General features: G+C 35.1%; 2 protein-coding genes across 12 annotated transcripts in view; both read left to right on the top strand.

Annotated features, from left to right (window-relative positions):
* NBEA (neurobeachin) overlaps positions 1-22,857 on the top strand; it is a 507,179-nt gene that overhangs the window by 140,290 nt on the left and 344,032 nt on the right. For all 11 annotated transcript variants that reach the window (XM_062615053.1, XM_062615045.1, XM_062615050.1 and 8 more), the window contains 9 exons: positions 864-972; positions 3,386-3,538; positions 4,354-4,522; positions 14,114-14,193; positions 14,962-15,024; positions 15,132-15,229; positions 17,228-17,320; positions 20,829-20,937; positions 22,712-22,793. In XM_062615053.1, coding sequence (XP_062471037.1) covers positions 864-972; positions 3,386-3,538; positions 4,354-4,522; positions 14,114-14,193; positions 14,962-15,024; positions 15,132-15,229; positions 17,228-17,320; positions 20,829-20,937; positions 22,712-22,793 — 956 coding nt within the window. The remainder of the gene's footprint in view (positions 1-863; positions 973-3,385; positions 3,539-4,353; positions 4,523-14,113; positions 14,194-14,961; positions 15,025-15,131; positions 15,230-17,227; positions 17,321-20,828; positions 20,938-22,711; positions 22,794-22,857) is intronic.
* Positions 5,348-5,791, top strand: LOC134161980 (collagen alpha-5(IV) chain-like; the record flags this gene model as incomplete). Its single annotated transcript, XM_062615377.1, has 1 exon — positions 5,348-5,791. A coding segment is annotated over one exon (444 nt), but the record flags the coding sequence as incomplete, so codon positions are not given.

Genomic DNA, 22,857 nt, shown 5'->3' with positions numbered 1-22,857 from the left:
TGTTGGATTTCATAACATAGTTTCATTTCCTTGATGAGTCTGTTGCCTGAAGTTTTTCAGATCTATTCTGTTTCTAAATTGTAACCTTTTCTGACCACTTTTGTCCCCTCCCTGTGCTTTCTGAACACCTCGCTTACAGATACTTCTGGGATGGGTTTCTGGGTGATTTCCTTGTGACCTATGGAGTCTCTCTGTGCCTTCCTAACTGGATGAAAGCGATTCTCAGTCTTTATTTGGTCAGGCCTAGATAATTATTCTCATGTTTGGTCTGGAGACAGTATGAAGGAATCTCTCCATCCTGCTATTGTTCCACTGTGGTTTGTGGTGGGCATCGTTGCCCACGTGCATGTTCAACCATTTTATGTCTCATTGCTATAATAGTAGTGACTTGAGGGGCTGAAAGTGGGGGAGGCTGATATACCTAGTTGATGCAAATTTTGCAGTTTAGCATAGTTAGTCTGGGTAGTAAAATGAATGACGTGGCCCCTGCCTGCATCATTCTAGCAGTGTCAGCTGGATCACACTCATCATATGCTGCCTCTTCCGATTGCAAAACATTTCGCTAGAACTGCAAGCTGCAGGACTGGATATTTAAAACTGGGTTAGTCTTGGTCAAATCAGGAGAACTGACAAAATAATTTTGCACTTCTGTCTGAATATGAACTCCCGCTTCTACCATTGTAATGTGTGAGCAATCATTGGAGAAACTTGTCAACAGGAAAAGTAAGATTTGTATTCTTTCAAGGAATTGTTCACTACTTCAAGCCTGTTTCTGTTCACTTAATAGCTGGGGAATATTATGTGATAGATTGAGTTTTCTACATTTGTAATCTTAAAAAAGAATGCTTGTTCTTTACATGCAGTGCTACGCTATTGGCTTTCTTGGTTGAGCTTCTTAAGAGTTCAGTAGCCATGCAAGAACAAATGCTTGGTGGAAAAGGCTTTCTAGTCATTGGCTACCTCCTTGAAAAGGTATGTTTGGAGGGGTTTTTTGTCTCTGTTCTTAGTATTTCAGCTGTCATTGTGGTATTTCCAGTCACTTAGTTTAAAGGACTGATGGAATAAAATGTATTTGTGGCACAAGTTATTTTTGATTTATAATTCTTATAGTTATCCTCTTACATGCCAATACTGGAAGAATCAGTTTTCTGTAGCTGATCCTGTTTGCCTTTGTCTAATTTATGCATTTTCTTTAGGTCTGTTTGTGAAGCATTTAAATATATATAATCACTTGTGTTTCTCCACTCGCTGTCACCAGACTCTCATTTGGGAAAGTTGTTTTGTTCCCAGTTTGTACAAGTATACCACAATGTGTCATAAATTAAATTTCTTTTTCCTTTTTTTATTTTCTATTTTTGTTAATAAAAATGTTAATAAAAATTAAGTTAATCCTCTGTGGCTCAATCCTGAAATTGTTGAATTGTTGGAATAGTTGCTCTGTGTTTTGAAGAAGAAAAACTGTAAAATAATTTCATTTCTGAAAGAAACATTTGCAAGGGGCATTCCCTTTACTTGCTCATTTTCAGACTTGGTGAGCAGTTATCACAAAACTGAGGTCCAGCTCATATGCTTGTGTGAGGAATATAACCTGCCTCCTGGCCCAAAGCCCTCATGAAACCTTGTTACTGTGATTTAATAATCTGAAAACTATTGTTGGCTGTACTAATACAGTAATACTCCTATGACTGAATCTCATTGCTCGGACATTCTTGAATGTCTGCTGCTTTATTTTTCATTAGCATGCAGTCAGTATAACAATCATTTGAGAAGAAGTCATGACCAGAGCTTTGTGTTGTCCAGTAGTGAAATTAAGTAACAATAATTTCACCATTAAAAAGGTACTAAATTTTGTATAAGAATGATAAATACTTTCTCTTATTCTGGTCCCTATGTTATTTTCAGCTAGGGAAGTACTTTCTTATAGCAGAAATGCTTCACTGAAGTAACATCTAAAAGCAGATTATTTTCTATGCTTCTGTGTTTTCTGTACTGAGCAAGTGTCATTTAGAATGTCAAAGAACTAGTCTAAAGTGTTGGGTTTTTTTTACTGATAGGTTTTCTTGTGACTTAATGAATTTACAAAGCTGTTAGCTCCAGTTCTGTAAGTTATATACAGGCAAGTGAGCCTCCATGGAGTCCTTTCACTAGAATAGAGCACTGTGGTTTACACACTAATTGAATACGTCAATTTAGAATGCTGTATGTGAAATAGCACCTGCTGCAATCATTACACTTGGAGTATGTGAATATTAAAGGATTTTGATTGATTTTGTCACAACATAATTCTTGAAGTGTATGCTTTTTTTTCTGGGAGATTTTATGTTATATTCTCCCTAGCTACAGTTTTCAAAAAGATGTGTTTTGTATTTCCAGTAGATGCTTATATTCACTTGGCACACATGGCAGGAAAATATCCTTTTGTTTCCTAGCCAAGCTCAATTTTATTATTTATAAATTATCTGTTGTTCATTTGCATGTGATCAAATACTTCAGAGAGGACAGAAAGCTTTCTTTTTCTGACTTGAACTCCAAAATAACATTGTTGTTCTTATTAGTTGCAGACTTCTTATTGTGAATTGTGATGTACAAGCCAAATTAAGCTCAGCATTCAGGCTGAACTTGTATTACTGACAAATGGACTTCACTTCTAAAAAGTAACAAATATTTGCATTTTCCCAGCATTACCGGGAACGTGTGCTTACAGCATTAAAAGTAATTGAAACATTTTGTAGAGAAGGCAGGGGGAAGGACCTTTAGTAGTTTTTCCTATTAGTTCCTTATGTTAACTTAGTATATGAAGAAGTTTGTCGAAGTCCACATGCCATGTTACTGCATAGGAGCAAGTCTCAACAGTGATTTTATAGCGTTATGATACGAAACTGAAGGACTCTCTTGAAATTTGAGGAAACCTTGTACCCACATTCTTCTGATAACTGCTTATGTTTAAGAAACAAAAGCAAATCTACCATTATTGTGTGTTTGCATAGTCCAACACCCAATTTTAACAAGACACATCATTAACTGAAGAAGAGTTAAGGACTTCAGATTAATTTCTTAAGGCACTATGTTGTAGAATGTAGAATTCTGACTGCATTATAATAAACCAAAACCAACACCCATTTCCCTCCTCCCCTCTCCAAAAAAAAAAAAAAAGGGGGGGAATTAACCTCAGTTATTGATGAATATTTTTAACCTGTGTGTAGCCATTAGGCTTATTGTGAATTATTAGAAAGTTTAAGTAGCTGATAACTTTTTTTTTCTCACTTTCATATTCAATGACATAAAAAAATTACAACGTTGCATGTGTTTAGTAAAGATGAGCCTGCTCTAAGTATACTGAGGAACAAGATTTTTCTTTACCTTTGCTCTTTCTATTTTTCCCCAGTCATCTAGAGTTCATATAACCAGAGCAGTTCTGGAACAATTTTTGTCATTTGCAAAATATTTGGATGGATTGTCTCATGGAGCACCTCTACTGAAGCAATTATGTGATCACATCCTTTTTAATCCTGCTATCTGGATACACACCCCTGCAAAGGTAATTGTACAGTTGAATGATGTTACAAGTCTCCTACAGTGAAATGAAACGCTAGTATTCTTTTATACGATAGTACTTGGGGTTTTGGTTTTTGTTTGTTTGGGTTTTGGTTTTTGTTTTTTTATTTTAATATGTGATGATAAAAAAGATTTTTTTTAGATTGTGAAGTCTGTACCCTGCATAACTATATTCTCCAGTATCTTTCTGTAAGCCCCTAAAACCAGTTACATTCTTGCCTAAGGTTTTGGCTGATTCTGTTTGAAAGACTGTTTCTAGAAACCCAGTCCCTTTTTCAGGGCTTGCGTCACATTACTTTCCTAGAGATTAAGCATAGAAGTACGTATTTTTAATTGTAAGGAAAAGGTGATAAATGTTTTGTTACACATTCTCATAAGTTTCCATTTTAATTTAAATTACATATTTTAGATTGATAGAAACTATAAAAAATTGTCACTCATCTCTGGTAGAAATGAATCAGTTGTGTCTCTAAATAATCAGTGTTTAGAAATGTGAACTAAAGCAAAAAGTGACATGGTCCTAAAATCTGAAAACATACACTTTTTGTAAAAAAAGGCCTGAATAGAAAAACAGAACAGTACATTTATCATGCCTTAAATCATGGAATCATAGAAAATTGATTTTGGAAGCAGCCTCTAGAAGTCATTCCAGGTGTCAGTCCAGTCCCTGCCCTAACTACAGTTGTAATTATGTTTTATTTTTTATATATCATATCCAAAATAGATCCTAAAGAACCTGCAACTTAAGGTTACTAATACAGAACTCACATTAATGTGGATAACTGTTTGATTCTTCAGGTGCAGCTGTCTTTGTATACCTACTTGTCAGCTGAATTCATTGGAACTGCTACAATCTATAACACTATACGCAGAGTAGGAACAGTACTACAGTTAATGCACACACTGAAATACTACTACTGGGTGATTAATCCTGCAGATAGCAGTGGCATTACTCCTAAAGGATTAGGTAAGTGCAATGTATAAGAGAGAAAGTATAAGCAATTCTTGTATAGGAAGATTTATGATGTAAATGTGTGAAAGCTTCTGAAATCTGTAGACAAGGAGGTAAGTAAATGGCAATAATCACCCCCAGTGGTCACAGAATCACAGAATGGTTTGGGTTGGAAGGGTCCTCAGAGATAATCTAGTTCCAACCCCCCTGTCATGGCCAGTGACACCTTCCACTGGACCAGGTTTCACAAAAGGCCATCCATCCTGGCCTTGAACACTTCCTAGGATGTCAACAGTAGGACTATGCAAGTATATTTAGTATATCATACACCTCTGATGATAATTCCTCATGCTTATATGTATTCCCAGAAGATTCCAACGCTGGTCTTTGCTCACATCCCATATACTTAGAAAACATTAAAGTCACTGATTTTTCTGTAACAAAGAGGAAACATTAAGCAAATTTCATATGGCAAAGAAAACCTTGTGTGGTTTGAGTGATTGGTCGTGTTAAATGACCTTGAAAACAGATGGAGACTTACAGTTCTCACTGCCGAGATGTCTGAAGCTGTATTTCCAGTTTAATAATATTTTTTCTCTGCTCTGTCAAAATAGAGATTGGTTTAACTTTAAAGTCATGCGCTTAGCTTAGCTCAGGAAGCATTGAATGGTGGCAACAACAAAATACAACAATACATGTGGACTCAACACTGTATGTAGCACATGTGTATTAGCCAAAGCATCAAATCATTCTGATACTGTACACTCTAGCTGTAATGTCATTATGTCTTGCTGACTACCAGTGCTCTGCTCTGTTGAGGGTAACGCTGTTGATCCCTGAGGACCACCAGGCACAAAAGGAGTTCAAGGACCTGAAGGTGGTCCTGGCTTCCCAGGAAACCCTGGTCTCCCAGGACGGGCAGGTTTTGATGGAACTCCAGGGCCCAAAGGTGACCCTGGACCAAGTGGACCCCCAGGACTCCCAGGCCCACCAGGCATCCCTAGCATTGGTCATCAAGGTCCACCTGTATCTCCAGGACCTCCAAGTCCTGTTGGCCCCCCAGGGTTGCAGGGTGTTCCAGGGCAGAAAGGGGATCCAGGTCCTCCAGGCTTCAACATTCCTGGTCCTCCAGGTGACCAAGGAACCCCAGGATATCCAGGATCCCGTGGTCTCCCAGGGCCTCAGGGTTCACCTGGACCACCTGACCGGGATGGAATACCTGGATTTCCAGGTGCCAAAGGGGAGATGGGCATCATGGGAGCCCCTCGTCCTCCATTTTTTTAAAAAGAACTGTCATGGTTTAAGCCCAGCCATGACTCAGAACCACGCAGCCATTCTCTCACTGCGCTCCTGGAGGGAAGGGGAGGAGAATCAAAACAATGTAACTCCCGCGGGTTGAGATAAGAACAGTCCAGTAACTAAGGTATAACACAAACCACTACTGCTACCACCAATAATTATAATTATAAGGGAAATAACAAGGGAAGAGAGTACAACTGCTCACCACCTGCCGACTGATACCCAGCCCAACCCGAGCAGTGATATAACCCTTCTGGGTAACTGCCCCCAGTTTACTGTGCCAGGAATGATGTGCTGTGGTATGGAATACCTCTTTGGTTAGTTTGGGTCAGGTGTCCTGTCTCTACTTTCTCCCGGCTTCCCCTCCTCCCTGTCAGATCTTGAGACTCAGAAAGTCCTTGGTCAGAGTAAACATTACTGAGCAGCAACTAAAAACACCGGTGTTATCAGTGCTGTTCCCAGGCTGAAAGTCAAAACCACAGCACTGCACCAGCTACGAAGAAGGAGAAAAATGACTGCTACTGCTGAACCCAGGACAGCTGCATAGATTTCACAATAGGATGGTTTCACAATAGGAAAAGTTAATCATGTCTGAGCTCAGTAGGAATTAGGATGTTAAAAATTTAGCTGATCAGCTTATATTAGGTCCACTGTTATTTATGGCTGTTGAATGACCATCTGTTGGAAGGTAAAGTTTCCAGATGTCAACCATATTTACACCTAGACAGAGACCTGAAAATTGTTCAACAAGTTTGAGACTGTAAGTTTGATAATATTGTCTATTTGTTATTGCTGTAATTCTTTTGGGGTCTTATTTTGGCTAGATTTTTTTTTGGTGTTGGTTTGTTTTTTTTTTTTTTTAATTAAATTAATTCCTGTACCTCTGTGTTATGATATTGGTATCTAACACCACATTGAAAATGTGTTGCATATTACAGACTACCCTCTTGGCTAGGCTTGCTCTTCGTGGAAACAGTGTGATGTTTCTTTCTGTAGGATGTGTAGCTTGTTTTTATCTTGCCCAGATTTGCATCTTTGAAGTTAGCTGTATTTTTGGAGTATTTGTATGTGTAATGCCAGTTGAATAGCTGCAAAAAAGTATGCAATGTGTTCATCAAAACCTGAACAGAAGGCGTGGGGTACACAAGGGCACAAAATTAGGAATGAGAAGTGAATCAGGTAACTCAAAATTAGCATACATGTGGCTGTTTTACATCCCTAACTTTTCTTTCATTCTTACCTATTTTAAGGATATAGTACATTCCCTTAACATTTGTGTCTGTTCCAGATAATATTCTGTTTTTCTCAGGAAGACAGCCATGCAGGTCGCTGAAATGTAATCAGATAGTGCAGATTGCTGGTTGTTTGAAGTAGCAGCATAACAACAAAAAAATCACAATTACCAACACTTTCATACAGTAGTTGGGAAGGCATTTGATAAACTGTGATGCCATGCACATTTTCAAAATACATATTATTATCCACTATATCTGAATTTTCTCCTTTTTTGTTTAGCTAGATTTATAGATAAACTTGACATTTTTAAATATTAGCATCAACTTTCTTCCATATTCCTCATCCTCTTCCTTTCTTCCTGTTGCTTAGACTGCACAAAGTCCCATGTAATTGGTACAACTGTAAGTAAGTATTTTTTAGTACTCTGCTGTCTGTAAAAATGGTTTTCCTTGTATTGAGTTGAAGAATGTTAAGTAATCAGGGAGGAAGATCAGTGGCATAGCAATAGATGTGCAAGTCCAGCACAGCTATGCAATTTTCTCAATGCAAATCAGCCCTAGGAATTTTTTTGCTATTGTTTCACAGGTAACTTCTACTTCTGATACAGCTGTAATAACTGTGGTGATTTGCAAACGACTGTGGAAATAAAATAATTGCTGAGGTGATGGGTTGCTAAATTTAATTTCATATTAATTTCATATTAGTTTTTTATCAGATTTACATTAATTGCTTTCAAAAGATAATATTCCTGAAAACTTTTCAAAATGTTTAATCACCTGGATGTTGCATTGCTTTTCTCCACCAGATGCTCTTTCTTTTAACATTGAATGCAATCTGCCAATGTGATATGCAGGTCTGGCTTATTCAGGCTTATTGTCTTAGAATAATATAATGAGCTGTAGTTAATATGCTTAATGATTATTTTTTCTCCACCTCTGTGGAAAATTTTCAGCAACTTATAACTTCACCAGTCCTAATATTCTAAAAAGTTGACTGTTCCAGGATTTTGGTTTTATGTTGGCTTATATTAGATGGCATACAGCCACTACTGCCATATGTAGCCAGGCAGCTCATGATTTCATAGAACTGTAGAATGGTATGGGTTGGAAGGGAATCTTAAAGATCATCTACTTCCATTCCCCTGTCATGGGCAGGGACACCTTCCATTAGGCCAGGTTTCACAAAAACCCATCCAGCCTGGCCTTGAACACTTCCAGTGATAGGGCATCCACAACTTCTCTGGGTGCCTCCCAACCATCATAATGAAGACTTTCTTCCTTATATCTGATCTAAATCTACCCTCTGTCAGTTTGAAGCCATTCTCCGCCTTGGCCTATTACTACATGCCCTTGTAAAAAGTTCCTCTTCAGATTTCTTGTAGCGCCCTTTAGGTCCTGAAGGACTGCTATAATGTCTCTTCTCTAGGCTGAACAACCCCAGTTCTCTCAGCCTGTCTTCGTAAGAGTGGTAATCCAGCCCCATTTGTTAAAATATAGAATAATGTATAAAAAGAAGTTGTAAAAGTAAGAAACACTGTAAAAATACAACAGTGTGAATGTTAGAGTTGCTTCATATTAGTAGCATTTGATATTTCAAGATGGAAAAACACAATACATTTTCTATGAACAGTAATTTTACTGTAAGAAACATAAAATTGTTCCCTTATGAGAGGTAACTGAAACTCTAAGCTAACTGTACATGAGAATTTTCAGGTCTGAAGAAGACTGATGGAAAACTTGCCAGTATCCAAAATTTGACTGTATGTGCTGTAGTGGTTTCAAATAATTCACTGTCATATTAAGAAGTAAACTTATTCATGCAGACATTTTAGTAGTGTGATGCTTTCTTGTGTTCTAGGCCTGTCATTTTTTATGCTGATACACCGAAACACTTTTAATATTAGTAGTTTGATTTGCTATTACTCTGCTTCAAGGTTTTATAGCCTTCACCTATCTTAATAAAAAACAAAGTGAGTGAATTTTGTGTACTGACACTTCAGTATACTTTGTTCAAAGCCAAGGTGGCCCAATATTGAAGCTTCCTGTTCAGCTAATGCTGTTTTCTTATAAAATGAAAGTTTACTCCATTCTTCTCCTTATATTCACCTCACAAAACAGGTGTAAATCTTTCAAATTATTTAAAAGGCTCAAATATGTATTTCAAATTTGGGATTGTATCTTCTCGTTCATTATTGGTTTCCTGTTTCAAGCTGGTATTTCTTCTTTGAGTCAATATATTAAATTTGTATTGTTTTGCTTCCTTCTGAAGTATTAGAAACACTTTTTTCAGAATGTAAGCTTATCAGCTCATTTGATATTTATACTTAGTAGGCTATAGATACAGATCTACATAGTGGAGGCAATTTTTCTGTTTAAAATTATGAGTTTTACTTTATTTTTTTGTGTTGTGTTTGTTTTAAATTAAATTACCAGTCATAGATAGGTGGCAGGACAAAGTGACTTTTTTATTAATAGCATATTAAAGGTGAATTTGTAAACAATTCTTATGTCAGGAAGAGCAGAAAAAGTCAAACCAGTTTCCACATGAAAGTACCTCTAAACTTAATTATTAATTTTACACTTGAACTATGATTATAGCTATTCTTTTTATTTGTCACATGTATGCCTTTAACATTTTGTGGAATTGTTCAGAATAAGATATGAAGGTGGGACAAGATCTTAGGGTTACCCATCACTTGCAGCATCTAAAGACGCAGTGAAGCAGGCAATTGAGTAAAAATTATTTAAAATCACATTACTTCTCTCGATAATTATTGCCTTTTGTGGATTTTGGGAATGAATAAAAAGATAAGTGGGGAGAGATTTAGGTCTTTATTTTGCACCATCAATGGTAGATGATGCATTTCAATTATAATACGTCAAGCTGCCAGAGAAGTGTTGTTATGTCACCAGTCTTTGTTCTTTTTTTGATGTTTTGTCTTTTCAGTATATATGTACTAGACTGATATTTAAAGAAAAGCTACTCTGTGATTGTCTTTCAGAAGGGGCAAACCAGACATCTTTAATATCAAAGCAGCAGAAAAGTTTAAGCACACTTAATCTTTGGATGTCTGCTAACCGTTGGATAGTTCAAATTTCTTTAGTAACCTTTTAAGGAAAAAATAAAACATTTATACACTTTTAAAAAGTAATCTCCATGTTGCTGAATTATTTTGATATACAATTTCTGCAATGTAAGAGAGGGCTCATTAGAGCCCAAAAGGATATTTATGCTTTGAAATATCTTTATTGAATAGCTTATCAACTGCATGGTATTCTCTGAAAATGCAGTGGGGAAGTAGTGAGAAGGCATAACATGAAGGCAATAACAGAAAAACTAAATATTGTGGAGGTTTTTTCCCTAAGAAAAATTAAGACACTCAGTTTTAACTTTTTAACTCTTAGAAATGTAGTGTACTAAATTCTAATTTTGGACCCTGTTACGAAGCATCCTTATGAAATACTTGCGACTTCAAGACTCCCCTTGTGCATCTAGGTTCCAGACTATTGAGTGATGTAGTTCATTCATGAGCTTTTGGCCAAGCATTTCTTTTACTCTACTAGTGTTTCCTGTGTGCTTCCGAACTCTTACCCTGAATAGACCTTTATGACCTGTATTTTGCCTCCTGCTAGAGGACAGAGGGTTGTTAGTACCCAAGTTAACTCATGTTAAATAGTTTTTAAGAACTTTTGTAATGTTTAATATTTTTTAACACAAGTAAGAAAAGTGGGAATTATAGAAATTATTGCAAGGAGAAAGTAGCTATAATTTTTCTTTTTGTGGATTTAAAAATGTTGCACAGACTAATTTCAAGGGCTGGGTTAGAGTATAACTCGGTTCTCATTAGCTTTACTGCAGTAAGACAAAGTAAGCCCTACTGTGAGCCACATAATGTGATGTTATTTATGCATGCATGGCTATCAGATTCTCATATTTCTGTCTTATTAATTTAATATTAGAAAAATCATGATTTTTACATATTAAAAAAGCCATATGGAAGAATGTTGCATTTGGTTGTTTGCAGAACTTGATAGCACAATGTTTTATTTCCAAAGACAGGATTATAAATCATTATTTTTGTTATTCAAAGTTCCCAGTCATTATTTTACACCAGTACTGATTGTACTTTACTTTGTGAATATGTTTACTTATTCCCTCTTAATTAATTCTGGTTTATGTCCTATAATTGGTCTGTGCTACAAAGATGAATTGGATTTTTTTTTTCCCATTTGTTTTTGTCTGGATAAAGCTGTCTAACTCTCATTTTGAGTGTATATTAAAAAAAATATGGTGCAAATCATGTGCTATCTGCAATAAATGCATACATAAACAATCTAAAAGCAGTAAATGATTTAGTGACTCATCCTGGTGTGGGAAAAGGGAGGCATCCTTTCTTTTTGCCAGTTAATAAGAATGTTGCTATTTTGTACTAGGGACTTAACAGTTGCTCTGCAAGATCTTAAAAGGATTATCTTCATTTTTTATTTGGTTTGGGTTTGATTTTAGTCTTTAGCAGTGCTGTTTATCAGTTTCTGAGTTATGGTGGCACTGAACTGCCTATATCCAGTGATGGGCACAAAGATTAACAGACAGTAAAGAAAACTACTTTTCAATGTCTCTCTCTACCTCAGTATATGTGTGTATAATGTATATTTTTATTTATAGCATAAGTTATACTATTGCTTGGTCAATAATGCATTTCTTAGAATAAAAATAAATCTGCAAGTAGTAATTAAATTCTTCACCTAGTAATGAAGCCAGAAAGTGTGATGACATAGCAATTATAGTAGAAAATGCATTTTATGTAGCTTTGCAACTTCCTAGGTTAATTAATTCCATTTGATACATATCAGATGACTGTTACATTACTATTTCTGCATTCTTCCACTTTTTGCAGCTGTCTACTGGTTATGTGGCCTCCAGTTTCTCCAGCTTTTCTTCTTTTTCTCTACAAGTCCTCTTAAATTTTTCAAACTAATATAGTCTTTTGGGTACAGGCTGGCCCCTTTTTCTGATTCTAATGCACTGAAACTTCAAGACACAACTAAAATACAGGGAATAAGTAGTACTTGAGGACGAAAGGGAAAAGCACTATTTTGCCTGCATGGCATATAACCTGCAAGTAACAGTTTCTTTGATATCTTTTGCACGTTGAAGAACCCTTTTCAAGGTTCTTACACATGTCCAGGGAAACTAGTGGGTATGGGAATAAGAAGTATGAAACTTCTTTGAACAGGTTCCCAGTTAATTTGGGATATCTTCTTTTTAAAACCTCCTTAGAATTTCTGTTACAGCAATACTTTGCAGAACCCATTGCTTTAGTGTTCTGTTTTCTGCTTTAGTAATTACAGTGTTCCAGAAAGCACAAAATGCCTTAGTTTGTAGGCCTGCTTTTCAGATATTGTCCAGTATTGAATCCCAATAAAGTGTAGGAGGGAAGAGGGTGTGCAAAGAAACAGATTTCTGTGATGCAGTTAGAGGAGTTGAATCTGCATTTGAATTAGGGAAAAAAACAGCTGTTGGCTAGAAGCACACCACTGACATAAAGAGCACATGCAGTATTTAATGTACGTGCAGCTAGTACCAAAAAATCTAACTTCTATTTTTACAATGGAATATAGATATCCATACATTCTAACGGTGCTGTTAGGACGTATGGATATGAAATTATTCCTATAGCTTTAAAGCCTATATGACAGATTTTTTTACAACAATATTCATATTTCTTTTACATGTGCTGGTGGGGACAGGTTGAGATTTGTTTGCTTCTTTCTGGAAAGTACCCAGTTCTCCTCTCTCCACTCCTAAACCGGAGAAGACTTGAGAGGATTAACCACTCTTGTTTCTCCTGCTAGTCAAACAAGTATAACTTACCTTCAAGGTCTGACCTTGTTGCAAACTTAAATTACTGTGTGTACAGAAATGGCTTCACTTCAAGAGCAGCACCAGAGACTATAAAAATATTTTCATTAAAAAGTTGTATTCAACTGGATTGGAAATAATACTGAGACATAGACTGTTACTAAGCTTTGATATGTGTTTATCAGCATAAGATGAAATGGTTGATGAAAAAAAAATGAGGTTGCATTTGTTTTCACTATGCAAAATTTAAGTCTATGACATGCATTTTTTTGAAAAGTAGGAACTTAACAAAGGAATTTCCAGGTCAATCTTAATTATTTATGAAAGGGATGAGTTGAAAATGCAGTAGAGCAAGTTTCAAGTGAATATGGTTGTTCAGGCTCTGTTTCTTACTCAATTTTTTAGATACTTCTGTTTTCCTAATGTACTTTCTCAAGCCAAAAAGAATTATGGATTACAGGATGGGGGGGGTGTACTGTCTTAAATTTAATATTTTCTTCAGATTGTAGTTTCTCTTTGGTTAAATAGTTTCAATTTCTGTCACAGGTGTTGACCACCACTAATATTTTGTTAATCCTTTCTCTGCTGCTTTTCATTCAGATGGTTATTTAACATGCTGGCTTTGTCATTACAAGTTGTTCTCACATATTTTAGGTGAGATTAAACTTTGAGTTCAGGCCCTTTTAAGTTTACATGTCCACAGTTAGCTCATAGCAGGTGTTTAAAGTCCCATTGTTTCCAGTGGAATTCAACTCAATGTAGTCAGTAGAACCTACTTTTTAGATTACAATTTTAATCCTAAACTGGGCACTAACATTGGGTTGATTGAGTAGGTCTAGTCAGTGGAGTAGTTGCTTATGTTGGGATTTAAAACTCCTGGTTCATATAAAGACACCTACATAACATATACGTTATTAATCGTGTGAGTCTAGACATAATTGCTACCTTTCATTTTCCTGTGTCTTTGTACAATAAACTAAAATTAAATATATAAACATGGATTTCTTTTTTTCCAAAATGAAATATCACTCATGTATATTGTGTAAAGTGTGATTCTGAAAGGTTATAGATGATATTATTTGCAAATACACACCTTTATATAATGAATAGAATACTAAATCTGTTGTAGAAACTGTGATTTCTGTAAGTAGCTGCCGTCATTAGGGGAATTATTTTATATTTAAACACGGTATATTTTGCTTCTTCCAGATGGTCCTCGGCCCTCACAGAAAGAAGTCATATCACTAAGGGCATTTATGCTTCTGTTTTTGAAACAACTTATATTGAAGGTAAAACAGTCTGTTCCAGATGAAAGACATTGAGTTCTGTTATGTACATGTAATAGAATCTTTCATAGTAGTAAATAGACAATACTTGTCATATATTGTATCTGTCTCTGGTTAATGTCCATGCACATACTTTAATCAACATAAAGGTTGTAAATCCATGCAATATTTTGTATTAACCTCACCAAACTCTACCAGATATATTTTATTAAATATACGTGCAGAAATTGTATGACACTATGGAACCTTTCAGGTATATGTGCTTTTTTTGTGTGATGGTAGATGGTTCTTTGATAGATCAAATGAAAAAGGTAATGGTAGCTGTTAAGTTAGCTACTGTTTTATCCTTTTTTCCTGGTTCCAGCACTGTTTGAAATGATTTAGGACTCTTTCTCTCTGTTACAGTTGAACGCTAGTCTTTGAGGTATGCTTTGCCATTTGAGACTAGACCAAAACCCAGTATTTTCTAGCCTGGCTTTTTCCTTCTGTTTTCTTTTTTTCTGTCTCAGGGGCTGGAGGAGTGGCAGTAATAGCTTATAGCGGCTCAGAGCCCTCACTGTCAGAAGTCTTTCTAGGAATAGAGGGCTGACTTCATACTGTTTTGAATTGTCAATGTGATAAGAAAAAGCAATGTAATGAATGAGAAAAATTAGTCCTTTGAGTTTAAATAAAAAAACTGTAGGATTGTTTGACTTCATCTAAGTTTTTCATGAGCCAAATCTAAATAATGTATTTTCTCTGAATAATGCCCCCCCTTTTTTTCTTTTTTAGGACAGAGGAGTGAAAGAAGATGAACTACAGAGCATATTAAATTACTTATTAACAATGCATGAGGTACATTTCTGTAATTATCTATCTTTACTGTAACCAATTGTACCAGCTCTATGGGAATCCTGCTGTTGAGGTTAGTTTATAGAATAACATTGATGCTTGTCATACAGGATGAAAATATTCATGATGTGCTGCAGCTGCTAGTGGCACTAATGTCCGAACATCCAGCATCCATGATACCTGCCTTTGATCAGAGAAATGGGATACGGTAAGACAGTGAGTGAGAAAATATCTTAAAAGTTGTCCCAATATCATCACTCTCCAGATTATTGCTTTTTCACATAGATATCACACTTGCTGATGTTTCAAACTACAGTTTTGTTAACTTAGGTGCTTTTTTTTTAAAAAAAATATATATAGTGGTTTTGGTAGCTCAGAGAAAAAAAAATTCTGCTTAAGGTTATCATTATGATATTTGAAGGTAAATGCACTGTTGTACTTGCTTCTCAATCTCAAATAATTAACAAGATCTATCACAAAGCCAAGCATCTGTCTCAGAGTAATTTAAGTAATTTAGAATGTTTTGTCTTCAGAGGTTTAACATAATCTGGAGGGAAGAAGAGAAAAATGAGAAATAATGCCCTAATCTCGCAAATTCTTTCTGAAAAGATTAAAAAATTATGTGTGGAATTGATATGTTCATCTGTTTGATGGTAAAATTCATAACTGTTATTTCCCATAGGAGCAGTATTTTTGTTGTTGTCTTATGCCTAACTTGGTAATGCTTATTTTTTTCCCAGAGATTAATAATTTACTATAGAATTTTATTCTATGCCGTTCTGAAAATGCTTTTGACAATGCAAAGGGCTAGTAAAGCAGGGAAAACCCCCAACAACAACAAGAAAAAAACAATCTGCCATTTTGCAAAAAAACTAAGATCTCTGTGCGAATACTTGGACTTAAAACTGTTTGCATGACCATGCTTGTTGAAAGGAAGACTCATTGTATTCAGGTCTAGGACTTGGTTTTCTGACAGCAGTTGTCTGTATGGGGATAGAATTCTATTCCTGAAACCTTCTGAAGAAGGGTAAGAATGATCTAGATGATCATATTGTGTAACATTTGTGGCACCAATATTAAAATTGTTTGATGGTGTAGTTTATATGTTTAGAAGTCTGTGGTGAAAAATATAGAGATAATGTGCAGGGTTGCAACATTTATTTATTCTTGCCTTACATAGGATTAGGGGTTTGTCTGCTTAGATATCAGAGGACAAAAGCCTCAGAGGTCATTTGATAGTGGCATAAGTCCTCTTAAAAGAGGAAGATACTGTCTGCTAAAACAGCTTTTAGTGGAAGACTACAAGCAGTGGCTAAAAACTGAAGCTCAGCTAATTAAAATGGGAAACTAAAATAAACTTAAAAATTTATTGAAGAACAGGCTAGAGTAAGGGTGATGTTGTCTGTCTCTTAGTCCTTTCAAATCAGGCTGATTTCCTGTCTGAAAGACTGGAGTTTGTGCTTAAACCAATCAGAGAATCATAAAATGACTTGGGTTGGAAGGGACCTGAAAGATCATCTAGTTCCAGCCTCTCTTTCATGGGCTCAAGGTCCCATCCAGCCTGCCCTTGAACACTTCGTAATAAATCAAAGTAGTTAAATTTTCAAGTCTTTTTTTTTCACAAATTTAAAAATGGGGGGGGGGGGGGGGGGTTCCCCTTCAAATTTTGATGCAATGAGGATGTGGTTAATAAGCATATATGGGATTTTGTATGACATATTGCCATATTTCACTTTTGACAAGTGAAATTGTAGTATAAACATCCTGTGATTAAGTACAGGTACCCCTTCCTGTGTGGAAAGGCTATTAAGTAGGGGTTTTAAGAATGAAAGTTTTTCTGTAAAATCCAGCTGTCCCAAGCATCTCCAGGATGCGACCTTCTGTTCTCCGGTCTTCTTCTCTTGTCTTAGGCTGCAACTTCTCAGGCCATCTTTTATTTGATTGCTCCCAGGTAGAAGTATAAGATACAGTTGTTGCTTTCTGTTACAAAATCTTGAACTGATCCAAAACTGACTGTGTCTCTAACTTAAAAAATTCATAATCAAACTCTTATGCTATGCTCAGTGCTTTCAGTATATCTTTTCATTTTGTGTGAATTGCTATTTTTATGCTTTTCTCTGTTAATAAATATCCCCGTTCAGTTAAATACAAGCTATATATATTGCTAATAAAATGAAAAATTGTTGAATTTCTTTTTGTTTTTTAGAGTAATTTATAAGTTATTGGCTTCCAAAAGTGAGAGTATATGGGTGCAAGCTTTGAAAGTCCTTGGGTATTTTCTTAAACACTTGGGTCATAAGTAAGTATATTTTATTTTTTTTTTTATTTAAATGGTGTATTGAAGTTCACAATTCTTCTTGTCTTTTTGTCATGATTACTGTATAGTCTTTGACAGTCTTTAGAAATTACTTTAAATAAAATTGTTAGGTTTTCTGATTAACGATTTGCGTACTCTGCTGCCTTTATACATTAGGATAAAATTGATTTTCCTATTAACTTATAATCATAGAATCATAGAATCAACTAGGTTGGAAAAGACCTTTAAGATCAAGTGCAACCACTAGCCCAGGCCTGCCATGACCCGCACTAAACCATGTCACTGAGGGCCTCATCCACATGGTTTGTGAACACTTCCAGGCACAGTGATTCCGCCATTTCACTGGACAGACTATTCCAATACCTGATTACCCTCTCTGTGAATAATTTTTTCCTAATATCCGATCTAAACTTTCCCTGGTGCAGCTTGAGGCTGTTACCTGTAACTTGTTGCTACTGTGGCACTTGAAAAGGTACAGTGATTGTCTGCCAAATATATTATATGCTGAAATCCAAGTTTTAAAACAGTTGAAAAATTTTTTCCAAAAATGTATTTTATAAATGTATTTTGCATGTTCAGCTAGGGATAACAGGAAACATATGAATGTCATCAAGAATTTTTTATTGGAATTTTCAGTGTCATTGAAATAGAAGCTTCAGGACAGGACTTTTAAAAATAGCTCTAAAATGATGGGAAAATGGATATGTTGTTCACATGGGAAAGTTTCGGAAAAAGAACTAAACAGACTAAATAAATTGTTATAAAAAAAGGAGGTAAGGACACACCTCTGTGTAAGAAATATTCACATATAAAATGTGTAAGCAAGAAATATTCACATTAAAAAAGAGGTCATTAAATAGACATGCTTAGTCTCATCTTTTAGTGTTGAGAAATATTTTTGTGTTAAGAAAGAATTAAAAAGCATGCAGTGCTGTGTAACCTGCTGCTGCTTACTTTTTCCCTTCTATGTATGGTGTTTAGCTTCCTCCTAGGGTCAACCCAAAATGATATTTCAGTGGGAGGCTCTGCAGTATAAAAATTAGCCTTGTGCTTCACAAGAGAATTCATCAAGCAAAACCTCCTTAGAAGCGAAGGGAGCTAGGAGTCCAGCCAGAGTGCAGTATCGCTAGACACACTTTTCTCAGTAAGATCAATAAAGTATGTCTGTATAATTGAGAGACAGTTAGCTGAGAACATACTCCCAAATGGGATTTTTCTTTCAGGATCCAGCAAGCAAACTAGTGTTCTGGGAATTAATAAAGCAAATTGATAGTCCATTCAAGAATCTCCAAGGGCTTTTCAAACATTACTTACTAAAAATCATTCACATCGATAGAAGTTGGATTAAGTAATATACACCAGATGAATGTTGGACTTGTGCAGAAGCCTGCTTGTGTCCAAATAAGTACATTTGTTTCGAGCATTCATTGCTTGTCCAGTGAATCAAATAGCAGACTCTGTCAGTGGAATGTTACAGAAAAAGAAAAGTGAGATTGTTCAGAAGCTAAAATTTTATTTCCCAGTCCTTTAACATCTACTTGTCATTATGGATGTATCAATGTAGTTTCCATTGTTGGGTGAAAGTAAGTACTTGGCAAAAATCTGACTTTGGTTTTCTTGTAATTGAAGTAATTGAAATCCACTTTGAATATTCTGTGTAACTTTCAAATGTTTTGGTATATTTTCAGACCTCTGAACATCTGTAAATGTTTACGTTTTATGTAGATTTGTGCGAGTAAAAAATCCCTCTGTTTTCATGGTAGTGCGTACGAGGTGGGTTTATTTGTGCACATACATATGTATGAAAACATGATTTTATAAAATTGTAGTCAACTACAGGAAAATCTAAGTGATTTTAAGATTATAAACCAAATAAAAGTATAAAACTTAAATTCTGTTTCACAGTACAGGAAACAGGCATTGTATTTTAATACACTAAAGTAGAACTGCATAGATATAATGGGATTTATGAAACTTGATCTGATACAATATTAATAACAAATGTGTAGGTGCAAAAGAAATTACCACTGCTGTAGTTCATATATGTTCATCACAGATTAAGCTGTAGTGTGAAGTTAATTGATTCTTGTGTTAGATGAGAGCCTGAATAACTTACTGTAATTTGTGATCTCTCTAGACTATTTGGTCTAACCTTAACAGTTGGAGAAATACTGTCCTTTCTTTCTCTGCCAGCTTTTATTCTTTCTGTGCCATCACTGAAATCATAGTCCATTATTTACTTTTGTTTTTTTACTTAGACATTTGAACCTTCCAAAGAATTTTTACTTCCGTTTGATACATCATAGCTCACAAGGTTGAATACCTGTAGTTTTTCATCATAAACAACTCATGAACTCTCATCTGTGAGGAGATGAGTGCACACTGTTGTACTTTGTTGCCATTCTCTTTTGTGGTTATTCAAAAATTCTAATATAATTATTAATTTCAAAATTTTTAGAATATATGTAATTTGAACCTGTGTTATCATCAGTAATAATGAAAGGAGAGTTTCTTAGATTTTCAATACATAAACTTTTACAGAAACTTTACTGTATTTTAATTTATTTCATCTTTTTCTGCTGCTTTATTATAGATTTATTTTTTAATTAAATTTATTCATTACTTTGAATGTTTTTCATTTCATATTTGTTACAGCAGTAGGTAAATTTAATGATGCTTCTGCTTACAAGAAGTACACTTTATGTTATATCCAATTTTAACAAGTAGTGTTCTGGGACAGATCAAATTCACAGGTGTAAGATATTTCCTCCTCTTTCTAAGATTCAAGTAGTTTTTGACCCTATCTATAGAATTTATAGAATCATAGAATGGCTTGTGTTAGAGGGGACCTTAAAGATCATCTAGTTTCAACCACTCTGCCATGAGCAGGGACACCTTCCACTAGATCTTCCCCATGACCATTCTCTTCAATCATTTGGAATTTTGTAACTTTTCAGGGTTTTGTTTTCTTTGCATTGTAGTGCATGTTATTCCAGGATTTAATTATTGTGGCTGCAAAAGAGAATGCTATATAAAAAGAATGGCAGTACCGCTAAATCTGCATGTGTTCATATTTATGTTGGAAGGTCTAGAGGCTGGATTATCCTGAATCAGTGAAAGAGTGACAAATGATAGATTCTGCAGTGGTCGCATTTTATCCAGCCTGTGAACATCTTGCACTCTTTCAGTCTAAGATAGAAAGGGATTCCTTTTTCTTTTTCCACTGTGAAAATCATGAAGGGTGAGAATAGTGTGTGATTTACTTTATATAAAACCGCATCCTATATACAACGTTGCTTTTTGAGAACCTTTGTGTAATACTGCAATTGTGTTCATATTGGGAAAGATCTTTATGTTTATTTTATGATATTTACAGAATAAAAAGTTTGAGACCTTTTTAGTGCAACTTCAGAATACTTGGCTTTTGGGTTTTCTTGCATTTACTAAAATATTCAAGGCATTTTCCTAACGTTTCTCTTTTCTCTTCCAGGCGAAAGGTTGAAATCATGCATACCCACAGTCTTTTCACACTCCTTGGGGAAAGGTTGATGCTACATACAAATACAGTGACTGTTACAACATATAACACTCTTTATGAGGTACAAATTATTAAACATAGAGATTGTTGTCTCTATTGTACAAAAATATGACTTAATTAGTTGTGACAGTGCTTTACAATATCATGATTCTCAAGACTTGAGAAAATTTTAGAAAGAAATTTTAAGAAAGGATTTCTTTGTTCAGAGTGTTTTTTTCAATGTTTTGGATATTTTTATTAACAGTGTCATAATTTTTACATAGTCTCTATAAAACTTTCCACTTAAAGCATTACATCTAGATGTAAGAGATCCTGCTATTTAAGATGTTCATTGCTTTCCACAATAACAAAGTTATTGTAGACCTCCAATTGCTCTTTCTCCTCCATTGTTTCAAGAAGTTTGTTTCCATTGCAGTGGAAAGTATTGAAGCTAAAGAGAGGCCTTTTTTTTTCTTTTCCATTTTCTTTTTTTCCATCCCTTTCAAGTTTACTAAATTTTTAAAAGTGCAGTTTTAATTTTTTAACTACTAATGCTGATTGTATTACAAAATGATAACTGAACTCAGCCACTTTCATGTAACAGATACTGCTTGAGGCGAGTGAATATGAACTCGAAGCATTCAAATGTTCTTTTGTAAGGTACTTCTAGAAACCTTAGAGTACTGAGTCTGAGGGACCTAGAAAATGTTCTCACATGATTGTAAAAGCACAAATGTCATCTGTTTGCTAGTGACTTATTCAGATATCAAGTTCCTTTGTATTGCACATATCTAAGTTTACCCAGTGTGTTGTGACCACTTGGGTCTCACAGTCTAGATGTCACTGCATTCATATTTCTGAGAGCTTCTGTGATTGCTCAAAAAACACATAACTCAGTGACAAAACAAAAATCATCATGTGGAGTTCAGCATCCACAGATATTTACATCTTAAAAAATAGCCAGAAGAGGGAAAAAAAGGTTTAAGTGCCATAAGTACAAGAGATTTCCTAAGGAAATGATGCAGGTATTTTCTGTGTTCTCTCAATGGCATACTTGCTTTCTACTTTAAATGCCATTATGTAAAGACCCAATCAAAGGTACTGTATTTATAGCTGGCATTAGTTTGAGTATTGATTATTGATTAATGAATGAGCTAAAGTTCTGCTTTAAAATTAATCAGAATTACTAGTGAAATTGTTCTGAAATGTATTTGCTAGAATATACTTACTGAGAAACCCATATTAATATCATTACATTTTTAGTTTGTTCTTAAAGTTGCATGCATAGAACCAGTAACAGGTGTCCCAGTGTGACAGGTCTTTGGCATTGCCTCAATACAGATTAGTTTTTCAGGTATAATGTGTGAAACAGGGCAATGATCTATCTTACTCAGTATGGGAAGCCCCAGGTTTATTCTTAGGGATGCTGTCTATGACTGTCCTCTTTCCTAGCTGAAGAAACCCAAACCCACTTTCAAGAATTACTTGGTTTGATTATGGATGGACTGTATGAAAATAAATTTTGATGCACAGTGCTTACAAAAGAATTTTTTATCCAAGAAAGTATAACACTATAAGGAATGGAAATAAAATTATCTTTAAAAAAAAATTATTGTATATTTAGTCAGCTAACTAAAAAGTTAGTTAACCAGACACTGTACAAGCATGAAAATGCTGATCCTTGCATAGAGGAATTGCTTGTTTCCATTCTTTAAGAATAAAAATATTTTACCAAAATGTTTTATATGAAGTTACAGTATGGCCATAGTAATTGTTTTTAAAAAATTTAAAATAAACAAAGGAATGCTGTAATGTTTAATTGAAAATGGTAAAAGGAACTTAATATTCTGTTTTAGATTTTGACAGAACAAGTATGCACTCAAGTTGTTCATAAACCACATCCAGAGCCAGATTCTACAGTGAAAATTCAGAATCCAAGTAAGGATGATATATTATGTTTGTATGATAAATGTATTGCCTAGAGGTTGAAAGAATATGATTC

Source organism: Pezoporus occidentalis, unplaced genomic scaffold (assembly GCF_034315485.1).
Source record: "Pezoporus occidentalis ecotype Australia unplaced genomic scaffold, CSIRO_AGI_Poc_V1 ctg18, whole genome shotgun sequence".
Taxonomy (NCBI): Eukaryota; Metazoa; Chordata; class Aves; order Psittaciformes; family Psittacidae; genus Pezoporus; species Pezoporus occidentalis.
The sequence above is the reverse complement of the archived record's forward strand: the minus strand, read 5'-3'. Positions and strand labels throughout refer to the sequence as shown.